Raw genomic sequence first — 26,770 nt, forward strand, 5'->3', positions numbered from 1 at the left:
AGGTTTGTGTGTGTGTGTGTGTACATGCGTGCGCGTGTGTGTTTGTGTGAGCGCACGTGGATATAGATTGTCTGGCATTATTAAAGCCTGTCTCTGTGTGATACGCGTGGGCTTCATGAATCGGACTCTTTTCAACCTCCACTGTTTCCCCCCACTTCTAAATGGCATTCTGACGCACTAATTAGTATGCCTCACAGTAGTTTGCAAATGTACCGTTTTAAAATAACAGGTTCAGGTAGGAGAAGGTGGGAGGAGAGGAGGAGGGAGGGAGGGAAGAAGGGAGAGAGGGAGATAGCTATGATACCGCACATAATAAACAAGACCCTTTTGAAGTTCACACCAAAGGAGAAGTCTTTTTTTACCCTGTATTGCAATCTCTTTGTGAAGCTCAGCTCAGTTCGAAATACAAACACACACGGTGAGAGATTCATCCACCTTCCTAGCCACTCTGACACATAATCAACACTTATACACTACTATAGCACACTCTAACCCTAGGGCTCGATTCAATCGGTATAGAGCTGAAGATCAGCACTGTAGCGCGATTGAAATTGAAAGGTAATTTCCAATTTAGCTGACACATGCACCGTTTACCGTGAAAGCAGTCTCTGCAAACGCGGGAACATTGCCTTTAAATGTCAATCAGGCTACAACACGGAACTTCAGCGCTACGGATTGAATCGAGCCCCCACACTCCTACATCTACCTTATCATTATTATTATCCACCCTGAAATAACAACACCCCAAATCACAGTGGACCTCCTTCCTCAAACAACTCATATTGCCTCAAGTTATGAGAGTTCTAAAAGTGTATCCTGTCTAATGGCTGTACATACTGCAGTTTGTTTTCTTTTCCTGTCATTAACAGCCACCATCTGTAACTGGGCTTAATGAAGGAGACAAGGATTGTCATCGTTTGAGTTCTGGCATACGTACTGTACTGAACCACTGTCAGGATGGGAAAACACTGCTTATAGGATTGGAGATGACACAGTGTTTAAAACAAAAGCATGACATTCAAGGAAAAAAGAGACAGAGTTAAGATTTAAACTTTGATTTTAGTAATGTGATTGGGTGTTCCGAGTCTCTTTTTATAATTTGCTGAATTTATGGATTGATATCTATTTATGGATTGATATCTAACACCTGCTCTAAGACATTGAATGTTCATATGCAATATTTTCCTATATTGATCTACAGGACACCATGCAGATATGGGGCTGGTATATCTGAGGTTTATTTAAGGTGACAAATAGAGAGACTTTCTAGAATATTCACATGGAGTGAGGTGTTGGTTTGTGAGGAGTTCACACAAAGCCTTCTGTCTGAATACAAATCATGACCACAGAATGCTCGGACTGGTAAACAAACAGACCACCTTAGTAGACATGTCTGTCAGGTAGAAAGAGTAAGAGTGTGCTGAACATGTAGAAATACAACTCTGACCACAACAAGCACCACACAGATTCCATTTCTAGTGGTGGGTATACAGTAGCAGCATAACTAATATAAAGAGCATCATTTTTGATACACTATAAAATGTATAGGTTATATCATTATCATTTGCACCCATGCATAAATACATTCCACACAGATCCAATTTCTACTTGTGGTGGTTAGTCATTAACAGCACAATTCATAAAGCCTAAAGAGCATAATTTCCAGTATGCAATAAAACTTGTCAGCTACCTATCATTTGGCACCTGAACTAAGTGTCATTTAGTCATCAGTGATGCTTCGCCCCCAGCCTCATCCCAGATGGCGATGAAGCGTTTTCACATCAATGAGAGAAAAAACAGCTAATCTAAACGGGGAGGATGCTGTGCCATGTGCTCTCTGTCTGCGTTTCCTGTTATAGTCTATGGATGCATCCCAAATGGCATCCTGCGGAGGCTGTGAATGATTGGTTCTGACGCCCATGGGTATATGCACCACCAGATGGCCAGCACATCACACAACCCCCTCACAGGCAGCCCTTGGCCCCAGTGACTGGCATCCAGGCTGGGGCAGTGTCTCGGCGTCTTCCCCCCACCCCAAGTTAGGTGGACAGGTCCGTGCCAAGATTCTCTGTTTCTCTGTGGCCCTATTGCACCCCACAGATGGGAAAAGCAAAGCAGCTCCTCTGAAGGATGCAGACAGCATCACATCATTGAATAGATTTATATATGAGTGTTATATTGTATCTCTAAGGGCAGAGCTCTCCAGTGACGTCATTCCACTGGCCCTGGTGGTGCCCTTCCTCTAATACAGTAAATTCAGCTTTTGAGTCTGAAGCACAGTGGGACAGAGTATGTCAGCATAAACACTCACACACATACACACAACTCTGCCTCTGAGACACAGTGGGACTGAGTGCGTAAGCAGCCGCCCTCCTTCGGACAAACTCCATCACAGGCTCCTCAGTCCTCACAAAGGAGTGAGAATGAAGGGGACCTGGAACTATAGGTCACTGCCAACAGAACCTTGAACCCCTATGGCATTATGACTGTACTGTAAGCATGTATTCTAAATGGAACCAACAGGACCCTGAACAGCTTCTACCCCCAAGCCATAAGATTGCTAAATAGTTAGTTAAATAGTTAACCAAATAGCTACCCGCACTATCGGCATTGATCCTTTTTGCGCTAACTTTTTTGACTCATCACATATGCTTCTGCTACTTTATTAATTGTATTATCCTGTTGACTAGTCACTCTATTCCTACTTATATATGTATCTACCTCAATTATTCGTATCCCTGCACTTTTTCTCGGTACTGGTACCCCCTGTATATAGCCAAGTTATCTTTACTCATTGTGCATTTATTATTACTTTTACATGTTATTACTTTTCTATTATTTCTCTATTTTCTTTCTCTGCATTGTTGGGAAAGGCCTGTAAGTAAGCATTTTACTGTTAGTCTACACCTGTTGTTTTACGAAGCATGTGACAAATCAAATGTGATTAGAAATGTTATTCGATTGAATGCTAATCCATATGGAAGCACTCAAAAGCTCTGTTTTCTTCCAAACCTTTGTGTGCGACAGTCCAGTAAAGTGTCCCTCTCTGGCTCCTTTTCCCACTCACGGTGAAGTATCCAGTCCCGTTCAGCTCTCCTGTCACTGACTGTCACTGACCACAAAGGGGCCACAGATGGCAACACAGATCCATAAAGCTCTACTCTTTTAGTAGGGAGTCCTTGTGTTCGCTGCGGTCTCAACTGACTCAACTGAAGTGTATAATGCAATCCCTGCCGTGTTGTCTGGTGTTTCTCTACCACACAGAGAGCTACAGGTGTACTATTTTGATTTGATCACTCTTGTTGTCACAGCTAATTTTCCTGCGCAGGAGGAAATCCAAATTGCAGGTTTAAAAAGGCTTCTAAAGTTTGTAATTTCCACTTTTAAAATGTCATCCTTGATTTATCTTAACAAAAAATGTATCAACCACTACAAAAATGTACATTAATTATAATCCACATAAAAATGTCCTGTTGCTGCAAAATTATTTTTGTGCCGTGAGAAACTGGTCAAATTAAGATATAATATCTGTATAGACCGGCCCCAGAAATTTATTTTATGCAGGCACTGAACACAAGCATTAATTAGACGGCTTCAATATAGAATGGAGAATCAAAAAAACGAATGCAGAGTTGCTGGAAACATGCTTACTGAATGATCCAAAGGAACAGTCATTTTACTCTGTTTGTATTCCTTATGGAGGGATGACATTATAAATGATCCTTTTCCGGATTCTTTAAGAAGGGAACATAACTATCTCTGTCAGATCACACCTCTATAGACCATATAGTTGAATTGTCCTAGTTACAATCTCATTGATCAACTATTGATTGACTCAATATTCTCAGTCTTTGTCAGGCATAAACTGTACAATACAATGTAACTTCATGACTTAATGAGCAGAAGCTTAATCACTAAGCATCCACAAGCTACTGCTCTGCCTCATCACATCTGACAGAGAGAGCCATCTATCAAGTTATTTGTTATAACATCCAGTTGCTATAAGATGTGTGTTCTGTTCATTCATCATTTTGATTGCTTCAACTTGCTTGCTAGGAAGCATGGCATAAGTGAATACTGCACTTGATGAATCATTCCAGAAGTGACGTGTCGATGTCTGTGTCCCCTATGGGCCCTGGTTAAAGGTAGTGCACTACATTGGGAAAAGGGTACCATTTGAGATGCAAACTATATTTCACCAAGGATTGGCACTTAACAAAGGCATCGTAAAGTCACAGATCATATTCTGATCTTATTCACATCCTTACATGTCTTGACTGGCATGGTGCTAATCGATTCTGAAGCAGACATACTGGAACACTCCATGATGACATGTTCTGTCTGTGGGATCACTTCATCATCAGCAATACGCACACACACACAAATACACAAATACACACACACACAATCACACATGCACACATGCACACTGTACACACACACTTCTCTATCAGGAAGTTATTGCGCTGACAAAGTCACTGAGGTCTCTGTGAACAAACGATGTGGAGGAGCAGAGCTTTAAACAGCTACTGCGGGCAGCTACTACAAGCCTCCCAGGTGGATAATTATTCCAGCCCGACCAGACACAAACGAAACGCACAGAGCTGGAGCTAGAGGCAAGTTCCTGTGGCTCAGCGGAGGTAGGTGGGGATGGGATGCAATCCGTTTCCGGTAACTGTTTTCTTCTCTTTTTTTAAAGTGTTTTTCCCCCTGTATATTACACTTCCTATCCAACAAGACACCATCTCAAAGACATAGTGTTGACACTTATAGACACAGCAACCCACTCATAAACATAAACACACACACACAAGCACAGACACACACGCAAGCACACACGCACCCACGTACACACACGTACACACACGCACACACACGCACACACACAGTATTTGGAGTACTAACTGAGGAAACAGCAATACGACATCATCTCAGCTGGGACCAATTAGTTACAGAGAGCTTTGAATCGTCAGCGAGAGCTGAGAACTGTATTTCATCTCACTCTATCTCAGCTCTATCTCTTTCTGCCGCTCGTGAAACCTGAATACTGATATTACGTTAACAGCACGCCTCTACCAGCACATCTCACATCTATCTACCAGCAGGTATATGCAGGCATAGGCACAGATGCTATGGGTGGGGTGTGAGATGACGAGGTGTAAAGGTACCTGTATGGACCATAGACTGTATAGAAATAACTGGACACAGTCATAACCAGTTAATGAATGGATTCCTATGAGAAACGTACCTGGATGGACACGTCACTGTAGGAGCCCCCGATGACTCCAGAAATCGCCAGTGGGACATCATCCTGGATGGGGTTGGATCCGTCTGGACAGATGAACCCCGGCTCGTGCACCTTGGTGAGGGAGGCTCGTACAAACTCCAGGCTCTGCTCCAGAGCGTAGGTGTCCTTAGAGCAGGTGTCCAGAATGTGGGCTCCCAGCCTGAGTCCCGGCAGCAGCCTCTCGTCCGCGTTGATCTCGTCCAGCGCTAACAGCATCGCCTCCAGTCTCTGGATCCCTCGCTGCTCGTTGATCTTCCCACAGTCCTCCACCCCCTCACCCTTCTCGTGCACCGGGAACAGTCCACCGATCACCAGGTCCCCGTCGATGGTGATCTCCCTCTTGGTGGAAGGCGGGAATCTGTTGTTAGGGCTGGCCAGGGCCTCAGAGATGAGCAGGTCAAAGAGGAGCAGGTGGAGGGACCACCATGTGGCAACCTTGGCCCAGAGCCCGGGGCACAGGAGGCCGGAGGTGGGCATGGTCAGGTCGGGTAGCTGGGGTCAGTGTGGTGGGTGGTGGGTGTAGGAGTGGGACACAGAAGGGTCTTACAGGGGCTGAGGCTGGGCGAGGTGGATCACTCTAGAGCCCACTCTCGACACTCGTGACATCTTGGTTATTTGCTGCAAGTGGAGGAGAGGAGAAGGAAAAATATATAATTGTTCATGTTATAGTGCATTTATGTTGTGGTACTTCAGTCATAAAAGTGACTGATACAAATTTGTAATTCAAAGAGCATTTTTGCCCCCTCCAAAATAAAGCACGGAATTAATTCCAAACAATCCAAATTGAGGTTTACAGATGCTATTTGCTCCTACTTCTCATGGCAAGAAGGTGTGAAAATCCAGACTTTCCTCTCTGCCTCCAGTCTAGTTTAAAGGGATACTTCAGGATTTTGACAACGAGGCTCTTTATCTATGGGTGTCTGCTAGCTAGCAGATACCCATAGACTTCCAGACATTGCGCTAACGCTAGTTAGCATTTGCTTTCGAAACTACCTCTAACTTCCTTCATACTGGACACAGAGACAAACAAATGGTATACACAAGTTAATCTGACTCTGGGGAAGTAGATAAATGGCCTCGTTGCCAAAACCCGAAGTATCCCTTTAAGGTGTAAAGGGAATAGATGGCTTCATTTTTCCCATCAATCTTTTAACAACCTCTAAAGGTTTATTTACAGCCCTTCTATAAGAGCTCTCTATCTTAAAGACTGGCTGCAGGTGGTTGTGGCTCTCGGCACATTCCTCAAGAAGCACTTCATCCCAGCAACTTGTCTTGTGCCACATAACCTGACTGTAAACCATCTCAACAGATGAGTGAGTATGTCGCCCGTCCTCAGCAAGACACTGTGTGTGTGTGTGTGTGTGTGTGTGTGTGTGTGTGTATTTGTGACCCGTTTCAGGAAGCTAGGTGTACGTCACTACTTCCCAGAAGAGGTAGATAATCCTTGCTACCACTGCTTTTGTGAAAGATATAATGTTAGCCATGGAGAATTGCAAAAGTGTTGCTACTGCCCTCAACAACATTGCTGTCCTGAGTTTAGCAGGCACTATCGACAAAGATTAGTGGGAAAAAGTTGTGATGGACTACTTTCTGCACACAGTCAGTGTGCACTGGAGTGCCTTGACACAACGCCGGCCAAACAAGCTGTACAAACAAAACGGAGTTAAAGGGGTTCCAGTATGCCGTAAAGAATTCATCTATGTATACGGGTAAAAGTCTAGCTACATTTTCAAATATTATACGTTTCTAATTTTGTCAGAAAGTAGTTTTCATTGCAAGTTAAAGAGGTCTGCTAAATGACTAAAATGTAAATGTACTGTTCGCTAGCTAGCGAACGTTAGCTTGCTGGCTCGCTAGCTAACGTTACATGTATGATCTGTGTAGTAATATTATTTGTATCTCAGAAATCCATTTGCATTGCTAGTTATAGCATAATGTTAGCTAGCGAGCTAACATTGAACCTAGCTGGTTAGCTGTAGCTACCTGCAGATTCATATTACAGCATTTCATGCATGGTGGATAGCTATGACAATCAGTTTGTATTGCTAGTAGTATGGGTTGGGATTATGGTTCATTGTTTAGCTAGCTAGCTAGCTACATGTCTAAACAAAAGACTCCACTTCACCAGATGATTACATGACCCATCAAGTTAGCCAGGTGTGTCTGGGGGTGATTACAGCCATCTGTTGTATTTCATGAACATGTGTACGTGTCTAGACAATAGTGACCCATCCACTTAGCTAGATGTGGCTGGGGGGTGGTTCTAGCATTTATTTTGCATGTCCCATCAATTTAGACAAGTGTGTTTGGTAGGGGTGTGCCGACATGGCCATACTCATATTCGTAATCGTATCTGTAAATTGACAGTTGATAGTCGGATCGGATGATACACGTGATTGGAAAGTGTTTTAATATGCCTAAATAGATGTTGGTAATTTACCTCCCTGCAAGTTCTCACTGCAAAAAAGCTGCAGATTAGGAGCAGCGCGGAGGTGTAATGCAACTTCACTCTATCCAATCTGAGCAGCAATATCAATGTACAGCCAACCCTTCTCTTTACAGACAGGCAAACTAGCCAGTTGAGTTATTTAGACCACATACATGACTGTCTCAAAGACAGTACAATATGGTTCAGAAACTCTGTGACTAACACATGAGAAACATGCTTGCTGGCACCCAAAAAAATCATAATCAAATCCAGAAAATTGCCCATATGATACTTGTTTTGTCCGACTACTCGGCACACCTCTAGTATCTGGGTAAGCATCATCTAATAATTATAAAATATTTATAAAATATCTTTATCTGGACACTTTCGGTTTTTTATATTGTTACTGTGCAAATATGCAATTAACCATTTCACTGTACCGTTTACACCATCTGTATCCTGTGCATGTGACAAATACATGTTGATTGTATTTGATATAGTGTGTGTTTACCAGAGATGTTAATGTGAAGAACAACATGACCTGCACCAAAGTCAGATTAGGATATAGGCCAAGCACTAGATAAAGTGTATTTTTACCTGGAGTTTTTCCTTATTGTAGGCTACCACTTTTAGTCTTGAAATCTTTGGTTGTTTACTACACTACCTTACTCACTCTGTTTAGCACATGGCCTCACATGTGAATCCTTAAAGAGATGGGTGGGGCTAAGGCTTAAGAGGGTGTAAAAAAATGCTGAATAGGTGTAGACTAAGAATTTTGCTACATAAGACCGAATTAAGGTGGTCGGTCACGTTTCACTCCTCTGCCTGGATTTCCCAGCACCCCAATCTACTGCCCTCTAGACATTTAAATACTTATATTCTCCCTTTTTTTTCTAATTCCTAATCTCTTTTTCTCTCTCTTTCTCTCTCTCACACAGTCTGTCTGTATGTCTGTCTGTCTGTCTCACCCACAGCCACACAAACTCTACTTCTGAGGTTCTCTCCCACCCTTCCTCTTTCTACCATTTTGCTCATAACAATGCTTCAGTTAAAGGACCACTGTTTCATGTGGTCCTTGTTAGCCTGATAGCCTTGTCTGCATCCTAAACGGCACCATATTCCCTATAGTGCACTACTTTAGAAGTGCACTATGTTGGGAATATGGTGCCATTTGGGATGCACAATTTGTAATCTGCCAATTATAATGCTCACTCATAGAAAGTCAAATTCTGGGCAGTCCAATCTATCATCTGTGTGCATGTCACGTGTGTCATTTCTTGATAGATATCACATTCCTAAAGTTTGCATTTTCCACCATGGCAAGTTTATTGACTGTATTTGCAGCAATAGCAGTGGGAAAGGCTTCCACATAAAACAGGAAAAAAAGGGCAGCACATGTTTCATACTAGTGTAGAAAGTGATATACTGTTAATGTCTCCTTGCGATGAGAGGGCGTAATCACTCTATGGAATACTTGACCTGGGAAAAGGTTATTGGGGTTCATGCATGTTCCCGGGTGGTCTTTTGAACTAGACTTTGATGTATGACTTGTTCTATGTAAAGCTAGCAGTTGGATATTAAATATTTATAATCTAAGAGAGAAGCTGTTAGGCTCATCTTCATATCCACACCTTAAATAATTGGTGACAGCGGCTGTGGAACAGAACTTTTCAGTTTCTGTTAGGAATTACAGACTTTATATGCTGTTTTGCATGATGGCGCTACAGACCACAGCATTTAACTAGCTAGCTAGCGTACAAACTGTGAATGAATGAGCCTCTGCTGTGAAGCTTGCTATTCAAGACCAAGAACTGTACAACAAAACAGACTTAGGAAAGGACTATACAATTACAAGTGAGTGGAATAACAAACAAACTAAACAGCTAAAACATGAGTGGAATTAAATTGGATATCTGATTCAAGATATATCAATCATTCAAGAATGTCAGACTCGGATGAGGATAGGAGAGGCGAGAGGAAAGGCGAGAGCCTGCTGCTGCCGCTGGAGCCTCTGTGAGTACTGAGTGCCCTGCACATCCTACTGTTAACAAAGTGATATATTAAAAAGTGGATCTGCTCCAAACATTTCATGGTGATGGAAAGGACAGGAAAGTTTTACTCTGAAGATTTTTTGGGGGGAATTAGCTGTCAAAGCTTGTGCCGACACAACAGACAATGATTTAGACACAATCCTTCCAACCAAACTGAGTGGGGATGCACTGTCTTTTTATTTATTTTATTTTTATTATAATATTTTTTTAGGGGGTAGATCAGCTTTAATACTGCAGATAGATTGTAACTTCCATCAATGTAACTGTCTGCATCACTTCCAATCCCCCATATGATGTACTGTTTTACTGGATTTCTCTGCCGCAAGCAATTCCATTTTCTATGGGAAAACTATTGAAAAGTTGAGTGATGTTTGTGGTGGAAAGCAATACTTAGCTCTTTTTCAGAGTTCTGTTAATGCTAGGCCTAGACTCCCAAGAGAAGCATTAGAGGTGTATGCAGCTGAAATCACACGTCTAACTCAGGAAGCTTTTCCATGCTACAATGATGCTGCCATCCAAATGGAACATTTTAGACATTTTGTAGCTGGACTGGACCCGGTGCTTTCAGGCTAAGTGCCATGAACATGGGGCTGCTACTCTGGAACAGACATTTGTACTTGCTAGCCAATGGGAGAGAGCACAGGATTAAATAAAATGTAGCTCCCCAAGTGTAATGGTTAACATGCCTCCCAATGCACGGCTTCATGTGCTGCAACCACACCCACCGCTTCATGTGATGAACGGCTCATCAAAATAATAGAGGACCTTACAAACGACATGAAAGCACTGCAAAGTGATTTCTCCGGACTACGTGAAGAACAACAAGTGATGAAACAGTTTTTTTCAATACAACAACAGGGGTAGGATGACCCACAACAGGATTCAAGAGGCCGTCCCAGTCGACGGGTTTCTCAGATTCAGTCGCTCACCTAGTCCAGACTACATCTCGTCTCATCAGAGGAAACGCTCACCTAGCCGCCCTACGTACACAGAACAACGTTACTCACACCAACCAACTAAGCAACGTGATAGCTATGGTGGACAGCATGATGGCTATGGTAAACCATAGCCATCATGCTATGGTTTACTACAGACATAACAATGTTGGATGCCATGAACGGGCCTACAGCAGCTCTGGCTACAACAGACCTCCAAACCCTGGACACACCCATCAGTATGTATCTACAGACAGGGATAGGGACATACACAGTCACTACGACCACAAGAACAACAACAGGAGATGGCCCAAATAGGAGGGCATCCGCTTTGATGACTCACACACTCAAGGCCAGGGAATAAAATAAAATAAAATAACATTTTATATGCCACACACGCCGAATACAACAGGTGTAGACATTACAGTGAAATGCTTACTTACAGGAGGGGACTGAGCACGCACCCCTGAGGGGCCCCCGTGTTGAGGATCAGCGTGGCAGATGTGTTGTTACCTACCCTTACCACCTGGGGACGGCCCGTCAGGAAGTCCAGGATCCAGTTGCAGAGGGAGGTGTTTAGTCCCAGGATCCTTAGCTTAGTGATGAGCTTTGAGGGCACTATGGTGTTGAACGCTGAGCTGTAGTCAATGAATAGCATTCTCACGTAGGTGTTCCTCTTGTCCAGGTGGGAAAGGGCAGTGTGGAGTGCAATATAGATTGCATCATCTGTGGATCTGTTGGGGCGGTATGCAAATTGGAGTGGGTCTAGGGTTTCAGGGATAATGGTGTTTATGTGAGCCATGACCAGCCTTTCAAAGCACTTCATGAAAGCACTTCATGGCAATAGATGTGAGTGCTACGGGTCGGTAGTCATTTAGGCAGGTTATCTTAGTGTTCTTGGGCACAGGGACTATGGTGGTCTGCTTGAAACATGTTCGTATTACAGACTCAGTCAGGGAAATGTTGAAAATGTCATTGAAGACACTTGCCAGTTGGTCAGCGCATGCTCGGAGAACACATCCTGGTAATCCGTCTGGCCCTGCGGCCTTGTGAATGTTGACCTGCTTAAAAGCCTTACTTACGTCGGCTACGGAGAGCGTGATCACATAGTCATCCGGAACAGCTGATGCTCTCATGAATGCTTCAGTGTTGCTTGCATCGAAGCAAGCATAGAAGTGATTTAGCTCGTCTGGTAGGCTGGTGTCACTGGGCAGCTCGCGGCTGTGCTTCCCTTTGTAGTCTACAATAGTTTTTAAGCCCTGCCACATCCGACGAGCGTCAGAGCCGGTGTAGTACGATTCAATCTTAGTCCTGTATTGACTCTTTGCCTGTTTGATGGTTCGTCAGAGGGCATAGCGGGATTTCTTATAATCGTCCGGGTTAGAGTCCCGCTCCTTGAAAGCTTTATACAAACTGTCATCTCCTACCATTATGTTAGATTGGAGACTTTCAGAAAACATGGTTGTAATGTTAATAATTTGGTTATTCCATTGGTTACCTCGAGGCAGATGCCCAAGGGGCAGAGTGGTCCACAGTCATTGAATATGGGGCTTTTAAATGTTAGAGCAATCACTAGTAAAACCTTTCTCGTGAATGACCTCATTACTGAGTGCAAAGTTGATTGCATGGAAACATGGCTGTCATCAGGCTGTAGTGTCGCTCTTATTGAAGCCTCCCCCTGAACTACAGCTTTTCATACTCTATCAGAAAATTGAAAAAAATTGGGGGGACAGCCTCTATTTTTACTAATGCTCTCAGCTGTAAAGATATTTCATTTGGCGACTTTGGGTCTTTTGAACATCTTGTTATACTGTCTAAATATCAGCCACCAGTGCTGGCCATAACCCTGTATAGGCCACCAAAGCCCTGCCCCACTTTATTTACTGATTTATCTGAACTATTGACTATTGTCCTTGAGAACTATGATAAAATCATTGTGTTGGGCGATTTTAATATTCATGTTGAGAAAGAGACTGACTCCAAGGCCATTGAATGTATTAATCTTTTGAGCTCTATGGACTTTATCCAACATGTTACTGGGCCCACCCATAACCGCGGCCATACTCTGGACCTGTTTATTACCAAGGGGATTTCTATTGACATATCCTCTATTATTGATGTTGCTTTATCTGATCACCACTGTGTATTTTTTACTACCTTGTTGCCCATAGCACAGGGTAATACTGAACGCATTATTAAGAAACGCTATCCTACATCTGAAGGTTACTACAGATTTTATTGAGTGTATGAACAATACTCCATCACCTATTCTGCCTTCCTCTTGTGATGATTTAGTTGATAACTTTAATAGCAATTTAAGGGCAACCATTGATGCCATAGCTCCAGTAAAGTTGAAAAAGGCCACATCCAAACAGAGAGACCCTTGGATGAGTGAGGAAACTAATCAATTAAAGAGAAATTGCAGAAAGGCAGAGCAGAAGTTGAGAAAGTCAAAGTTGCAGGTCCATTATGATATTCTGAGAGAGCAACTTTGTAACGATCCCGGCTGTCTGAGTCGGGTCCTGTCTGGTGACTAGTGTTCCTGTTCGTATTCTCCAGTTTCCCGAGGGTTCGGGAACGCTCCGGGGAGCGCTCTGGTTTTCCGCACCTGCATCCCATCAGCAATCTGCACACCTGGTCCTGATCATCACCCTTCTTAGGCTCTGGCCGAACATCCAGTTCCTGCCGGATCGTTAGCCATGAACAGTAGGTGTATCAGAGTATCAGTCCTAGAGTATCTAGCGTTAGTTTTGTTGTTTTGTACCTTGTTGGGTTATTGTTTACTTACCTCCGTTTTTGTTCCATCTGCAGTCACTCGTCCGGAACCTTCACCCTACCTCTGCCTGATGGTCGGCGGCTGCCGAGCCATCACTGGACCAATAACTGCACCCTCAACAACTCATCCACGCCGCCCGCTCTGTCCCTGGATTATTCTGCACCTTTTTTGAATCTGAATAAACCCTCACCTTCGTTCAACTCTCCTTGTCCTGGTCTGCTTCTGGGTTCTGTCTGAGGGAACCGTGACAAACTTGGCATATATAACAAGGCAATTAGAAATGCCAGACGGGCTAATTTTTCTAACTAGATCACTATTAATCAGAATAATTTGAGAGTGCTCTTCTCGACCATTGATTGCCTGATAAATCCTACAAACCTATTTGAACTTTCCTCCACATCTAAATGTGATGGGTTTGCGGCATATTTCAGAGATAATATAACCAACATTAGGCTGGGTATCAGTCAAGCAAAACCTGATGAGAAGTTTGATGATTTGTTCCCTAGCCTACCACGCAAAGGCAAAATTGATTTATTTTCCCTGGTTGACACATGCTCAGGAAAGTGATATCACAACTTAAGCCTTCTACCTGCCTTCTTGATCCTTTCCCCACCACCTTCTTCAAAACAGTTTTTAATTGTATATCTGAAGAAGTGCAAGCTATTGTTAATCACTCCCTGTTCACAGGCACTTTCCCCACTGCACTAAAAACTGCTATGGTGAAATCCCTTCTGAAGAAAAGTAATCTAGACTCTTCAGCTCTTAACAATTTTCGGCCAAACTCCAACCTTCCATTGTTAAGAAAATTCGGGAGAAATTGGTTTTCAAACAGCTAAATGATTTTTTATTTCCAATCTGCTTTTCGTGCCCACCACAGCACAGAGGCAGCCTTAGTTAAAGTGGTAAATGATCTAAGAGACAACCGAGATGCCAAACAGCTCTCTGTCATTGTACTCTTGGATTTAAGTACAGCATTCAACACTGTCGACCATGATGTCCTTCTGGATAGACTGGAGAGGTGGATTAATTTGGGTCCGGTACTATTTAGTTTAAATATGTTACAAGGGGTAACATATAGAAACTGAACAGTACCGGACCCAAAATTTAACCTTGTGGAACGCCAGATGTGATATGTATTTTCTCTGAGTTAAGTTCACCGTAGGGTGACAAAGAACTCCCGACTGGTTAAATAGGTCCTAAACCAATTTAGAACTAGACAGCGTTATCAGAAAGCACAGCATTGATTTTCACTACTACACAGACGATACACAGATTTTAGCTTCAAGGATTAATTTTTAGACTGTATTGGTGATTTAAATACTTGGATGGTTTACAACTTCATCCAGCTATATCAACACAAGACCGAGGTACTTATTTTTGGAGCCAAAGCACAGTGAGCAAATCTGGCCGCACATTTTAATTCATGGGCAATAAAGACAAAACACCAGGTAAAAAACCTAGGTGTTATTTTAGACTCAGAACAACATTTTGAATCACACATTAGGAATGTGACCAACGTAGTTTTTTATCACCTGAGGAACAGTGCCAAGGTGCGGCAGTTTCTCTCTCAGGCTAATACAGAGAGACTCATCCATGCTTATATTACAAGCATGCTTGACTACTGTAATGCTTTCCTGTCTGGTCTACCCAAGAAAGCCATTGGTCAACTGCAAAACATACAGAATGCTGCAGCACGGGTACTGACAAAGACCAGACAGACAGCACACATTACACCTGTTTTAAGATCTCTGCACTTACTGCCTGTGAGTTTTAGAATTAATTTTAAGTTGGTTCTATTGGTTTTTAAATCAATCCACGATTGTGCACCCCAATACATGTCAGACATGCTTTTAAGTTATGTACCCAGTAGATCCCTCAGGTCATCTGGCACTGGCCTTTTAACTATCCCAAAGCCTATGACCAAGAGGCAATGAGAGGCAGTCTTTAGTTATTATGCCCCCAGCCTCTGGAATAGCCTGCCAGAGAACCTGAGGGGGGCCGAAACTGTGGACGTATTTAAAAGAGATCTTAAAACGCATATTTTTAGCTTTGCTTAGGGTGCTTTTAAGTCGTTCAGTTTTTGTCATTCTTTTGTTTTTTATCTTATGTTTGTTGTGTAGTAATATTTCTGCTTTTATTTAAAAAAAATTGTATTTGTTTTTTCCTGTGAAGAACATTGCGTTGCATTCCATGTCTGAAATGTGCTGTATAAATAAAGCTTGATTTAATCTTATGACACATTTGACTTCTCTGAAACATGAAACACTCACCCACTTCCACCGAATCACATACATCTACAGTATATACTATACATACTTCCTCTGTTTTCACTTGACTGACTTCACAGCACATGCACAGCATATGCACATGGGTACATAATACATCTATTGAGTAAATATATGATGTGTTGCCCTCTGCTTCTGTCGAGTGCATCCAGCACTTGACATGAGTTGTTCTAACTAAATGCATTACTGGGGGATTAAGAATATAAATAGTGAACACTGACTTGAGGAGAAAGAAAGTTATAACAGAGAGTGAAAGAGAGAGAAATAGAGAAAGAGAGAGCGAGAGCGAGAGAGAGAGAGAGAGAGAGAGAGAGAGAGAGAGAGAGAGAGAGAGAGAGAGAGAGAGAGAGAGAGAGAGAGAGAGAGAGAGAGAGAGAGAGAGAGAGAGAGAGAGCACTTTCCTCAGCAAACAATGTTGTATAAAGATGTATGAAGGTTCTGTAAACCATAAAAAATTGTTCTATATAGCTCCAAAAAGGGTTGTAACCATAGCGGAACATTTTTTGTGTGCTATATAAAACCTTTTTTAATGCTTCTTTATAGAACCTTAGGAAAATGTTATTTATAGCACCATACAGGTTCCATTTAGGTACTTATGAGTATGGTTCTTTATTGAACCTTGAAGAAAGGGTTCTATATAGCACCAAAAAAGAGTTCAGATATGGTTACAAGCCAAATAACCCCTATCTGGTACTATTTAGAAAGATTTTTGTGTGTGTACTGGGAGCTAGTTCAGTGAAGAACCATCTCCAAGGACCACAGTAGAGAAACAGTAGAAGAAAACCTTAGTGGGATCACTTTTTGAATGAAAGTTAGAAGTGAATGAATACTGTATAAAAGTGCTATGTCCTTGGACAGTGGTTATAGCCTACTTCAAGTTATTTTAATCCATACTGAAAAACCTAATCAAATATTTACAGTATATCATCATGGAGTGTGAACCATACCAACCAAGAAGTATCATCAGAGATATTCTCACACTTGGAAGGGCTCTCTTCTTCGCTAACCGGGGTTGCCATGGAAACATGGTGGGCAAAAAAGAGGATGGTTGTGGGTGGGCAGGGAGGGGTAGTGGGCAGTATGACAAGAGTTTTGCTGATATAAATTCGTATCATGTTGAGGTCAAATATCTGGTATATTAGGGGTTGAAAATATCTGTTTGACTGGAGAGAGAGAGAAAGAGAGAGAGAGAGTGAGAGAGAGAGAGAGAGAGAGTGAGAGAGAGAGAGAGAGAGTGTGAGAGAGAGAGAGAGAGAGAGAGAGAGAGAGAGAGAGAGAGAGAGAGAGAGCTGCATGGGTTTGTCAAACAAAGCAATGGTGCCTTTGTAATGAATGGGAAAATACAGTGCATTTGGAAAGTATTCAGACCCATTCCCTTTTTCCACATTTTGTTATGTTTTTTATGTTGCAAAAACAGTTTTTTAGAAATACCTTATTTACATAAGTATTCAGACCCTTTGCTATGAAACTCGAAATTGAGCTCATGTGCATCCTGTTTCAATTGACCATCCTTGAGATGTTTCTACAACTTGATTGGTATTTTCAATTGATTGGACATGATTTGTAAAGTCACATACATGTTTATGTAAGGTCCCACAGTTGACAGTGCATGTCAGAGCAAAAACCAAGCCATGAGGTCGAAAGGAATTGTCCGTAAAGCTCAGAGACAGGATTGCGTTGAGGCACAGACCTTGGGAAGGGTACCAAAACATTTCTGCAGCATTGAAGGTTCCGAAGAACACCGTGGCCTCCATTATTCTTAAATAGAAGACGTTTGGAACCACCAAGACTCTTCCTAGAGCTGGCAGCCCGGCCAAACTGAGCAATCGGTGGAAAAGGGCCTTGGTCAGGGAGGTGACCAAGAACCTGATGGTCACTCTGACAGAGCTCCAGAGTTCCTCTTTGGAGATGGGAGAACCTTCCAGAGGGACAACCATCTCTGCAGCAATCCACCAATCAGGCCTTAACGTAGAGTGGCCAGATGGAAGCCACTCCTCAGTAAAAGGCACATGACAGCCCGCTTGGAGTATGGCAAAAGGCACCCGAAGGACTCTCAGACCATGAGAAACAAGATTTTCTGGTCTGATGAAACCAAGATTGAACTCTTTAGCCTGAATGCCAAGCATCACATATGGAGGATACCTGGCACCATCCCTACGATGAAGCATGTTACCAGGATAACAACCTCTCCCTCAATGTGACCAAGACAAAGGAGATGATTGTGGACTACAGGTACAAAAAGAGGACTGAGCACACCCCCATTCTCACTGACGGGGCTGTAGTGGAACAGGTTGAGAGCCTCAAGTTCCTTGGTGTCCACATCACCAACAAACTATCATGGTACAAACACACCAAGACAGTCGTGAAGAGGGCACGACAAAGCCTATTCCCCCTCAGGAGACTGAAAAGATTTGGCATGGGTCCTCAGATCCTCAAAAAGTTATACAGCTGCACCATCGAGAGCATCCTGACTGGTTGCATCACCACCTGGTATGGCAACTGCTTGGCCTCCGACCGCAAGGCACTACAGAGGGTAGTGCGTACGGCCCAGTACATCACTGGGGCCAAGCTTCCTGCCATCCAGGACCTCTATACCAGGCGGTGTCAGAGGAAGACCCTCAAAATTGTCAAAGACTCCAGCCACCCTAGTCATAGACTGTTGTCTCTGCTCCCGCACGGCAAGTGGTACCGGAGCGCCAAGTCTAGGTCCAAAAGGCTTCTCAACAGCTTCTACCCCCAAGCCATAAGACTGCTGAACAGCTAATCAGACTATTTGCACTGACCCCCCACCTCCACCCCATCTTTTTACGCTGCTGCTACTCTGTTAATTATTTATGCATAGTCACTTTAACTCTACCCACATGTACATATTACCTCAACTACCTCAACTACCTCAACTAGCCGGTGCCCCCGCACATTGACTCTGCACCGGTACCCCCCTATATATAGCCTCCCTACAGTTATTTTATTTTACATCTGCTCTTTTTTTCTCAACACTTTTTTGTTGTTGTTGTTTTATTTTCCTTTTTTATAAAAAAATAAATGCATTGTTGGTTAAGGGCTGTAAGTAAGCATTTCACGGTAATGTCTACACCTGTTGTATTCGGCGCATGTGGCAAATACTATTTGATTTGATTTGATTTGATTTGGTGGTGGCAGCATCATGCTGTGGGTTTTTCAGTGGCAGGGACTGGGAGACTAGTCAGGATCGAGGGAAAGATGAACGGAGCAAAGTACAGAGAGATCCTTGATGAAAACCTGCTCCAGAGGACCTCAGACTGGGGCAAAGGTTCACCTTCCAATAGGATAACAACCCTAAGCACACAACCAAGACAACGTATGATTGGCTTCTGGACAAGTCTCTGAATGTCCTTGAGTGGCCTGGACTTCAACCCGATCGAACATCTCTGGAGAGACCAGAAAATAGCTGTGCAGCGACGCTCCCCATCCAACCTGACAGAGCTTGAGAGGATTGTAGCGTCATACCCAAGAAGACTCAAGGCTGTAATTGCTGCCAAAGGTGCTTCAACAAAGTACAGAGTAAAGGGTCTGAATACTTACGTAAATGTGATATTTGTTTTTGTAATACATTTGCAAAAATGTCTGAAAACCAGTTTTTGCTTTGTCATTATGGGGTATTCTGTTTAGATTAATGAGGGAAAAAACTATTGAATCACATTTTTTTTTAAAATTATTATTAGTACTATTATTATTTATTTATTTTTTTGGGGGGGGGATGGATCAGCTTAATATTGCAGATAGATTGTATCTTCTATCAATGTAATTGTCTGCATCACTTCCAATCCCCCATGTTTTTTTTTGTTTTTTTTTTATATATATACTCCCCTTTATTACTTTTCAACCCCACCATCCTTTCCCTACTTGGAGTAAATTAGTGAACAACAATGCCCAGGCCTCTACTTCCGGTCTATACTTACTATCTACACCTTATGGACAGAGTTAATTTTACAATAATTCTATTATATATATATATATATATATATATATATATATATAATTTTTTTTTGCTCCTGAACTTCTTCTACTCTCAACCTCTCCGATCATTTTCATGATGTCCATCCGGTTTGCTTCTATATGCCATATCTTTCTAACTGTGCTCTTTCCCAAAAGCTCCCAACATACAACCTATATACTTATTATGGACACAGTATGCTTACATTATTAGCTATCGTTGTTATTATTTGTTGTTATTTGTTATTAGTCCCATCCTTCAACTCTATTCAATACCTCCCATCTATCTCTTAACACCATCGATATAGGATTTCTATTTGCCATATATATTTCAACCGTACTGTGATGTTTTACAAAAGTTCTGAACCTTTCTATTCTCATTGCTTCTACAGATTGTGAATTAAAAATTTTTTTTTTTGCTAAAAGTATTATTATATTATTGATTGATTGACTATGACTTTTCAGATCACCCAGTAATGCCATCTGCAAGGTTAGTTCCAGGTAAATATTGCAAACCTTTAGCCATTCCTGGACCTGTGTCCAAAAACAAACTACAAATGGACAGAACCAAAACAAATGATCTAATGATTCTGTCTCTTCACAGCAAAATCTGCAAAGCTGGGAAGATTGTATCCCCCATATAAATAACATTCTATTGGTAGCAAGAATTTTATATAATAATTTAAATTGAAAGATTCTAATTTTTGAATCCGGTGTCGTTTTGCGTGTCAGTTCATAAACACTATGCCATGGGATCGGTACGTCAAAGGTCTCTTCCCAACTACTTTGCAATCTATATGGGACGGCTGTCAATCCTTTGGTCCTTAAGTGAAACTGATATACTTTTTTATTTATCACAGTTTTGCTTAACCAATTATGTTCTTTAATGTAAGGCCGACAGACAAGTTCCTTACTTTCTCCCCCTTCCACTTTCCTCTTCCACTTTTGCGGTAAGGCTGCAATTATTTGGTTGTAATTTTGGGTAGATCAGACATTTCCATATGTTTTTGTTAGCTGCATGTGCGACATAACTCCACCAGTCCTACCGATGATATCATTTACGAAGATTATACCTTTTTTAAACATTCTGTCAAAAAATAAAGTTTTTTTGTCAATTAGTATATTTGAATTTAACCACAATATTTGTTGCATTATTTGTTCTGTCGTTTCTGGAGGATTAAATTGAAATTGCAACCAACTTTCTATGGCTTGTTTTAGAAATAGTGACATTTGGGAGATTATTTCCTTTTCAAATAACTGAAAGTGAGAGGTTGTAATCTGAATAAAGGGAAAAAGGCCTTTCTTGAACATTGGGTGAGACAATCTTACTAATTTGCTTGAGAACCAGTTCGGATTTAAGTATAACTTTTTTGTATGACTGAAGCTTTTAGTGATAGGTCTAATGCTTTAATATTTAATAATTTCTGTCCTCCGAATTCATATTCATTATATAAATATGCTCTTTTAATTTTGTCTGGCTTGCCGTTCCAAATAAAATTGAATATTTTTTTCTCATATAATTTAAAAAACTGTTCGCTAGGCGTAGGCAAGACCATAAGCAAATAGGTAAACTGGGATAATACTAAAGAGTTAATCAGGGTGATTTTTCCACAAATTGACAGGTATTTTCCTTTCCATGGTAGTAAGATCTTATCTCTTTTTGCTAACTTTCTATTAACATTTATTGAAGTGAGATCATTTATTTCCTTTGGGATATGTATTCCGAGTATATCCACATCACCATCAGACCATTGTATTGGTAAACTACATGGTCATGTAAAATTTTTATTTTTTAGTGATCCAATACATAATATAGTACATTTGTCATAATTTGGTTGTAATCCAGAGAGGTTAGAAAATGTATCTAGATCCTCTATGAGGCTGTGGAGGGATTCTAATTGTGGATTTAAAAGAAAACATGAATCATCAGCGTACAATGACACCTTTGTTTTTAAGCCCTGTATTTCTAATCCTCTGATATTATTGTTGGATCTGATTTTAATAGCTAACATCTCGATGGCCACAATAAATAGATATGTCGATAGTGGACAACCTTGTTTCACTCCTCTTGACAGTTTAAAACTTTCTGAGAAATAGCCATTATTTACTATTTTACACCTAGGGTTACTATACATGATTTTGACCCATTTTATAAGAGATTCTCCAAAATTGAAATGCTCCAGGCATTTATATATAAACCCCAGTCGAACTTTATCAAATGCCTTTTCGAAGTCTGCTATGAATAGCAGGCCTGGTTTCCCATATTTTCCATAGTGTTCTATTGTTTCCAATACTTGCCTTATATTATCTCCAATGTATCTTCCATGTAAAAAACCTGTCTGATTAGAATGAATAATATCCAACAATACCTTTTTAATTCTATGCGCTATACATTTTGCTAGGATTTTTGCATCACAACACTGAAGTGTAAGGGGCCTCCAATTTTGTAAATGGACTGGATCTTTATATTTTCCACTTGTATCCTGTTTCAGTAATAATGAGATCAGACCTTCTTCTTGAGTGTCAGATAATCTACCATTTACATAGGAGTGGTTAAAACATGCTAATAACGGTCCTCTTAGTATATCAAAAAAGGTTTGGTATACCTCGACTGGTATGCCATCCAACCCTGGAGTTTTCCCGGACTTAAAGTCTTTAATTGCATCCAGAAGTTCCTCCTCTGTAATTTCACCTTCACATGAGTCTTTCTGTGTGGCTGTTAATTTGACATTATCAATAGAAAAAAATCTCTACAATTAGCTTCAGTTAGAGGAGATGGAGGCGACTGAAAAGAAAACATATGCTCAAAGTACTTTGTTTCTTCCTTCAAAATATCATTTGGTGAATTATGGGTGACTCCGTCAATTGTACCCAGTTTCATTAAGTTCTTTTTGGTAGCATTCCTATGTTGAAGATTAAAAAAGAATTTTGTGCATTTTTCCCCATATTCCATCCAGTTTGCTTTATTTTTATAATATATAACACTTGATCTTTCTTGAATAAGTTTCTCCATTTATTTTAGTTTTTCCTCTAATTTATTCTGAGCCTCTATGTTACAGTTTTTATTGCCATCTATCTGTTCTGTTAGACTTTCTATTTCCTTTCTTAGTATAAACTATTTTGACCTAAATTGCTTTTGTTTTCGAGATGAGTACTGAATTGCATGGCCTCTAAAGGCACATTTAAAGGTGTCCCATACAATAAGGGGATTCGCTGTACCTATGTTATGTTGGAAAAAGTCAGTTATAAATTCCTTTGTTCTAATTATAAATAAATTATCATCCAATAGGCTTTGATTACATTTCCAATATCCTCTCCCACGTGTAAATTCAGTAAGAGTAATGTATATGCCTATTATATGATGGTCCGACCGCATTCTGTCCCCTATCAACACTTTTTTAAACTTTTGGTGGCAACGAGAATGAGATAAGAAAGAAGTCAAGACGACTAGCTTGATTCAGTCTCCGCCATGTATATCTCACTAGATCAGTATATTTAAGCCTCCATATATCTACTAGTTCTAATGTATCCATGACATTCACAATTTCCTTAAGAGCATGTGGGTGATTGTTTGTGGTGTGATTTCCTTTACGGTCCATTGAGCTATTTAAAACAGTATTATAATCCCCCACCATAATAATATTGTCTTGAGTTGCTTGCAGGCTTGATAATTTATTATATATATTGTCAAAGAATTGTGGATCATCATTATTTGGTCCGTAAAGGTTAATGAGCCATATCTGTTTATGGTCCAATAACATATTTAAAATAATCCATCTACCTTGCGTATCTATTTGGACAATTTGCACATTCGGATCGAAATTACTATTAATTAATATCATCACCCCTTTTGAATTTTTTTTGCCCATGGGAGAAGTATATTTCCCCCCTCCCATTCTTTTTTCCCACGCTACTTCATCTCGAATTGTTGAATGAGTTTCCTGTATACAATAGATATTATATTCCTTCTCTTTGAGCCATGTAAATATTGTTCTTCTTTTGTTATTATCAGCTAAGCCATTACAATTATAACTGGCTATACTTATTTCACCATACACCATAATGAGATACAAGTTTCAAGTCTATTTATCATCATATATGTTTGTAAATTTACCAATAAAAAATAGCGTAATGATTGAGTGTCCATATAGCTGTACCGTGATATTTGCATTGCTACGGAGTAACCCTTCAATTGTTCTCCACTAATTCCCCGCTAAAGCCCCTCCCCATCCCAAGTTGAGCCGTCATCCCAGTGATCAGCATCCCACCCACGTCCCTCCGTATCCCTAAGGCCCCGAGAGGCCAGGACCCATCCATCGAAAACAGCACACAGTGCCACCCACAAAACAGAAGCAGATTAACCGCCAAAAGCATTTCCAATGCTTTCACCTCTATATATATATATATAACATTTTTTTTTAAAATTATGCATATCCTATTTTCCATCATTATCAATTAATATGCGTAATAATGTCGGCAGTTCACGCGTAGGATTCTAACATATAACATATAACCCTATTGAATCAATTTTAGAATAAGGCTGTAATGTAACAGAATGTGCAAAAAGTCAATGGGTCTGAATACTTTCCGAATGCACTGTATATTAAGGAGAGATGTTCACAAACAGAATACACTCAACTGTGATGTAATGTAAGCAGTAAACAAAATAGATAATAGCAGGCTCCCTGTATAGGATATACAGGTGTGCGTCCTAAATGGCACCCTATTCCCTATATAGTGCACTACTTTTGACCAGGGCCCATTGGGAATAGGGTGTCATTTGGGATGAAGGCACAGTAGTGAGCAAAACACTAAAAACAAGAAACAACATATCTAGAACATGAACATGAAAAACGGTTTGGTACCAGACTTCTTGTTACTTTCAGTACTTCTGTCAAATGTGTCTCACGGATCAAGCCTGTCATCAGCACAGCAGATCCATTATTATTGCGTGCACCATGCCCGCTTCACTTACTCATTGCTAGACTGCACTGGGCGTCTGGTCTACATCATCCCACTCAGCACAAACTGGTTAAATCAATGTTGTTTCAATGTAATTTGTCAACATATTTAGATGTGGAATCTACATGGAAAATACGTTGGATAAAAAAAAAAGTAATCAACTGTTGTTTTATTCTTTATAAAATCTCAACCACAGAATTTATGTAATCATGGTAACCAATTTTCAACATAGATAAACCTTGTATAAAATATGTGAATTTTGTACTTTTGAAACAATGTCAGATCTTCAACGTAATATCCACTATAAGAAAACATAAATAATAATAAGCAGGGCAGCACATGGAGAGTTGATCTATCTATAGCTATCCATTCGGTCTCCCATCCAGGGTTTTAAACAAGCCCAGCTTATCTTTGATATTTGTAACTGACTATTACCAATGTGCTATCTTGAGAATGATTGTTGAGAAACCTCTACTTAAATAGATGTATCGTTGCTATCGAAGTCATTCCAAAGGGTAGGTTCAACAGAGCAAATTAAATGTAACCATAATTTAGCAATCATTTATAATCAATGATGGTATTTAGGCTTATATGGCATTTGGGAAGTCATCAACAGCTATTGTTTAAATTCAGCCCAGGATTAATCTAAAAATAGACAAAACATATACACTACCACTCAAAAGTTTGGACACCTACTCATTCAAGGGTTTTTCTTTATTTTTACTATTTTTTACATTTTAAATAATAGTGAAAACATCAAAACTATGAAATAACACATATGGAATCATGTAGTAACCAAAAAAGTGTGAAACAAATCAAAATATATTTTATATTTCAGATTCTTCAAATAGCCACCCTTTGCCTTGATGACAGCTTTGCACACTCTTGGCATTCTCTCAACCAGCTTCATGAAGTAGTCACCTGGAATTTATTTCAATTAACAGGTGTGCCTTCTTAAAACTTAATTTGTGGAATTTATTTCCTTCTTAATGCGTTTGAGCCAATCAGTTGTGTTGTGACAAGGTAGGGGGGTATACATAAGATATCCTTATTTGGTAAAAGACCAAGTCCTTATTATGGCAAGAACAGCTCAAATAAGCAAAGAGAAACAACAGTCCATCATTACTTTAAGACATGGAGGTCAGCCAATACGAAAAATTTCAAGAACTTTGAACGTTTCTTAAATTGCAGTTGCAAACACCATCAAGCGCTATGATGAAACTCGCTCTCATGAGGACCGCCACAGGAATGGAAGAGGATAAGTTCATTAGAGTTACCAGCCTCAGAAATTGCAGCCCAAATAAATGCTTCACAGAGTTCAAGTCACAGACACATCTCAACATCAACTGTTCAGAGGGGACTGAGTGAATCAGGCCTTCATAGTCGAATTGCTGCAAATAAACCACTAATAAAGGACATCAATAATAAGAAGAGACCTGCTTGGGCCAAGAAACACTGAGCAATCAACATTAGACCGGTAGAAATGTGTGCTTTGGTCTGGAGTCCAAATTTGTCACCACAAACTTCACTATTATTCTACAATGTAGAAAATAGTAAAAAGATAGAAAAACCCTTGAATGAGTAGGTGTGTCCAAACTTTTTACTTGTACTGTAGGTCTAGGGTTTCAAGCTTTGGTTGATTTCAAATGCAATCTACAAGTTAATAACAAATATGTTGGATTCACGTCTTCTCCTCAACCACAAATAAAAGTTAACGAATAGGATTAAATCAATCAAACTGTATTTAAAGTCCATTAAAAGTTTGATTTTATTTTATTTAGTCGTATTCTTTAACATAGTTTTTGGGTTGAAATGGAGACATGAATCCAACATATCAATTATTAATTTGTAGACAATCTGGAATTAAAGCCAGACTCAGTGGCGCAGATGGAGCTATCTAAGCAGATGTTTGGTTGCGTTGACAATCAAACACAATTCAATATCACTTTTGCAATATGGTAAATAGCCCATTAACTTGTCGACAAGTTAAGAAATTATATGCTGGATTCACCTCTCCATCTTAACCAAAAAGAAAAGTTAAAGAATAGGATTAAGCTAGTGGCTTAGATGGAAC

General features: G+C 40.5%; 1 protein-coding gene across 1 annotated transcript in view; it reads right to left on the bottom strand.

The window, feature by feature from the left end:
- Nucleotides 1–26,770, bottom strand: part of LOC121575043 (metabotropic glutamate receptor 2-like) — a 66,194-nt gene that overhangs the window by 31,384 nt on the left and 8,040 nt on the right. The window contains exon 2 of the mRNA XM_041887831.2: nucleotides 5,249–5,905. Coding sequence (XP_041743765.2) covers nucleotides 5,249–5,764 — 516 coding nt within the window. The 5' untranslated portion in view covers nucleotides 5,765–5,905. The remainder of the gene's footprint in view (nucleotides 1–5,248; nucleotides 5,906–26,770) is intronic.

This window comes from Coregonus clupeaformis, chromosome 10, assembly GCF_020615455.1.
Source record: "Coregonus clupeaformis isolate EN_2021a chromosome 10, ASM2061545v1, whole genome shotgun sequence".
Lineage (NCBI taxonomy): Eukaryota > Metazoa > Chordata > Actinopteri > Salmoniformes > Salmonidae > Coregonus > Coregonus clupeaformis.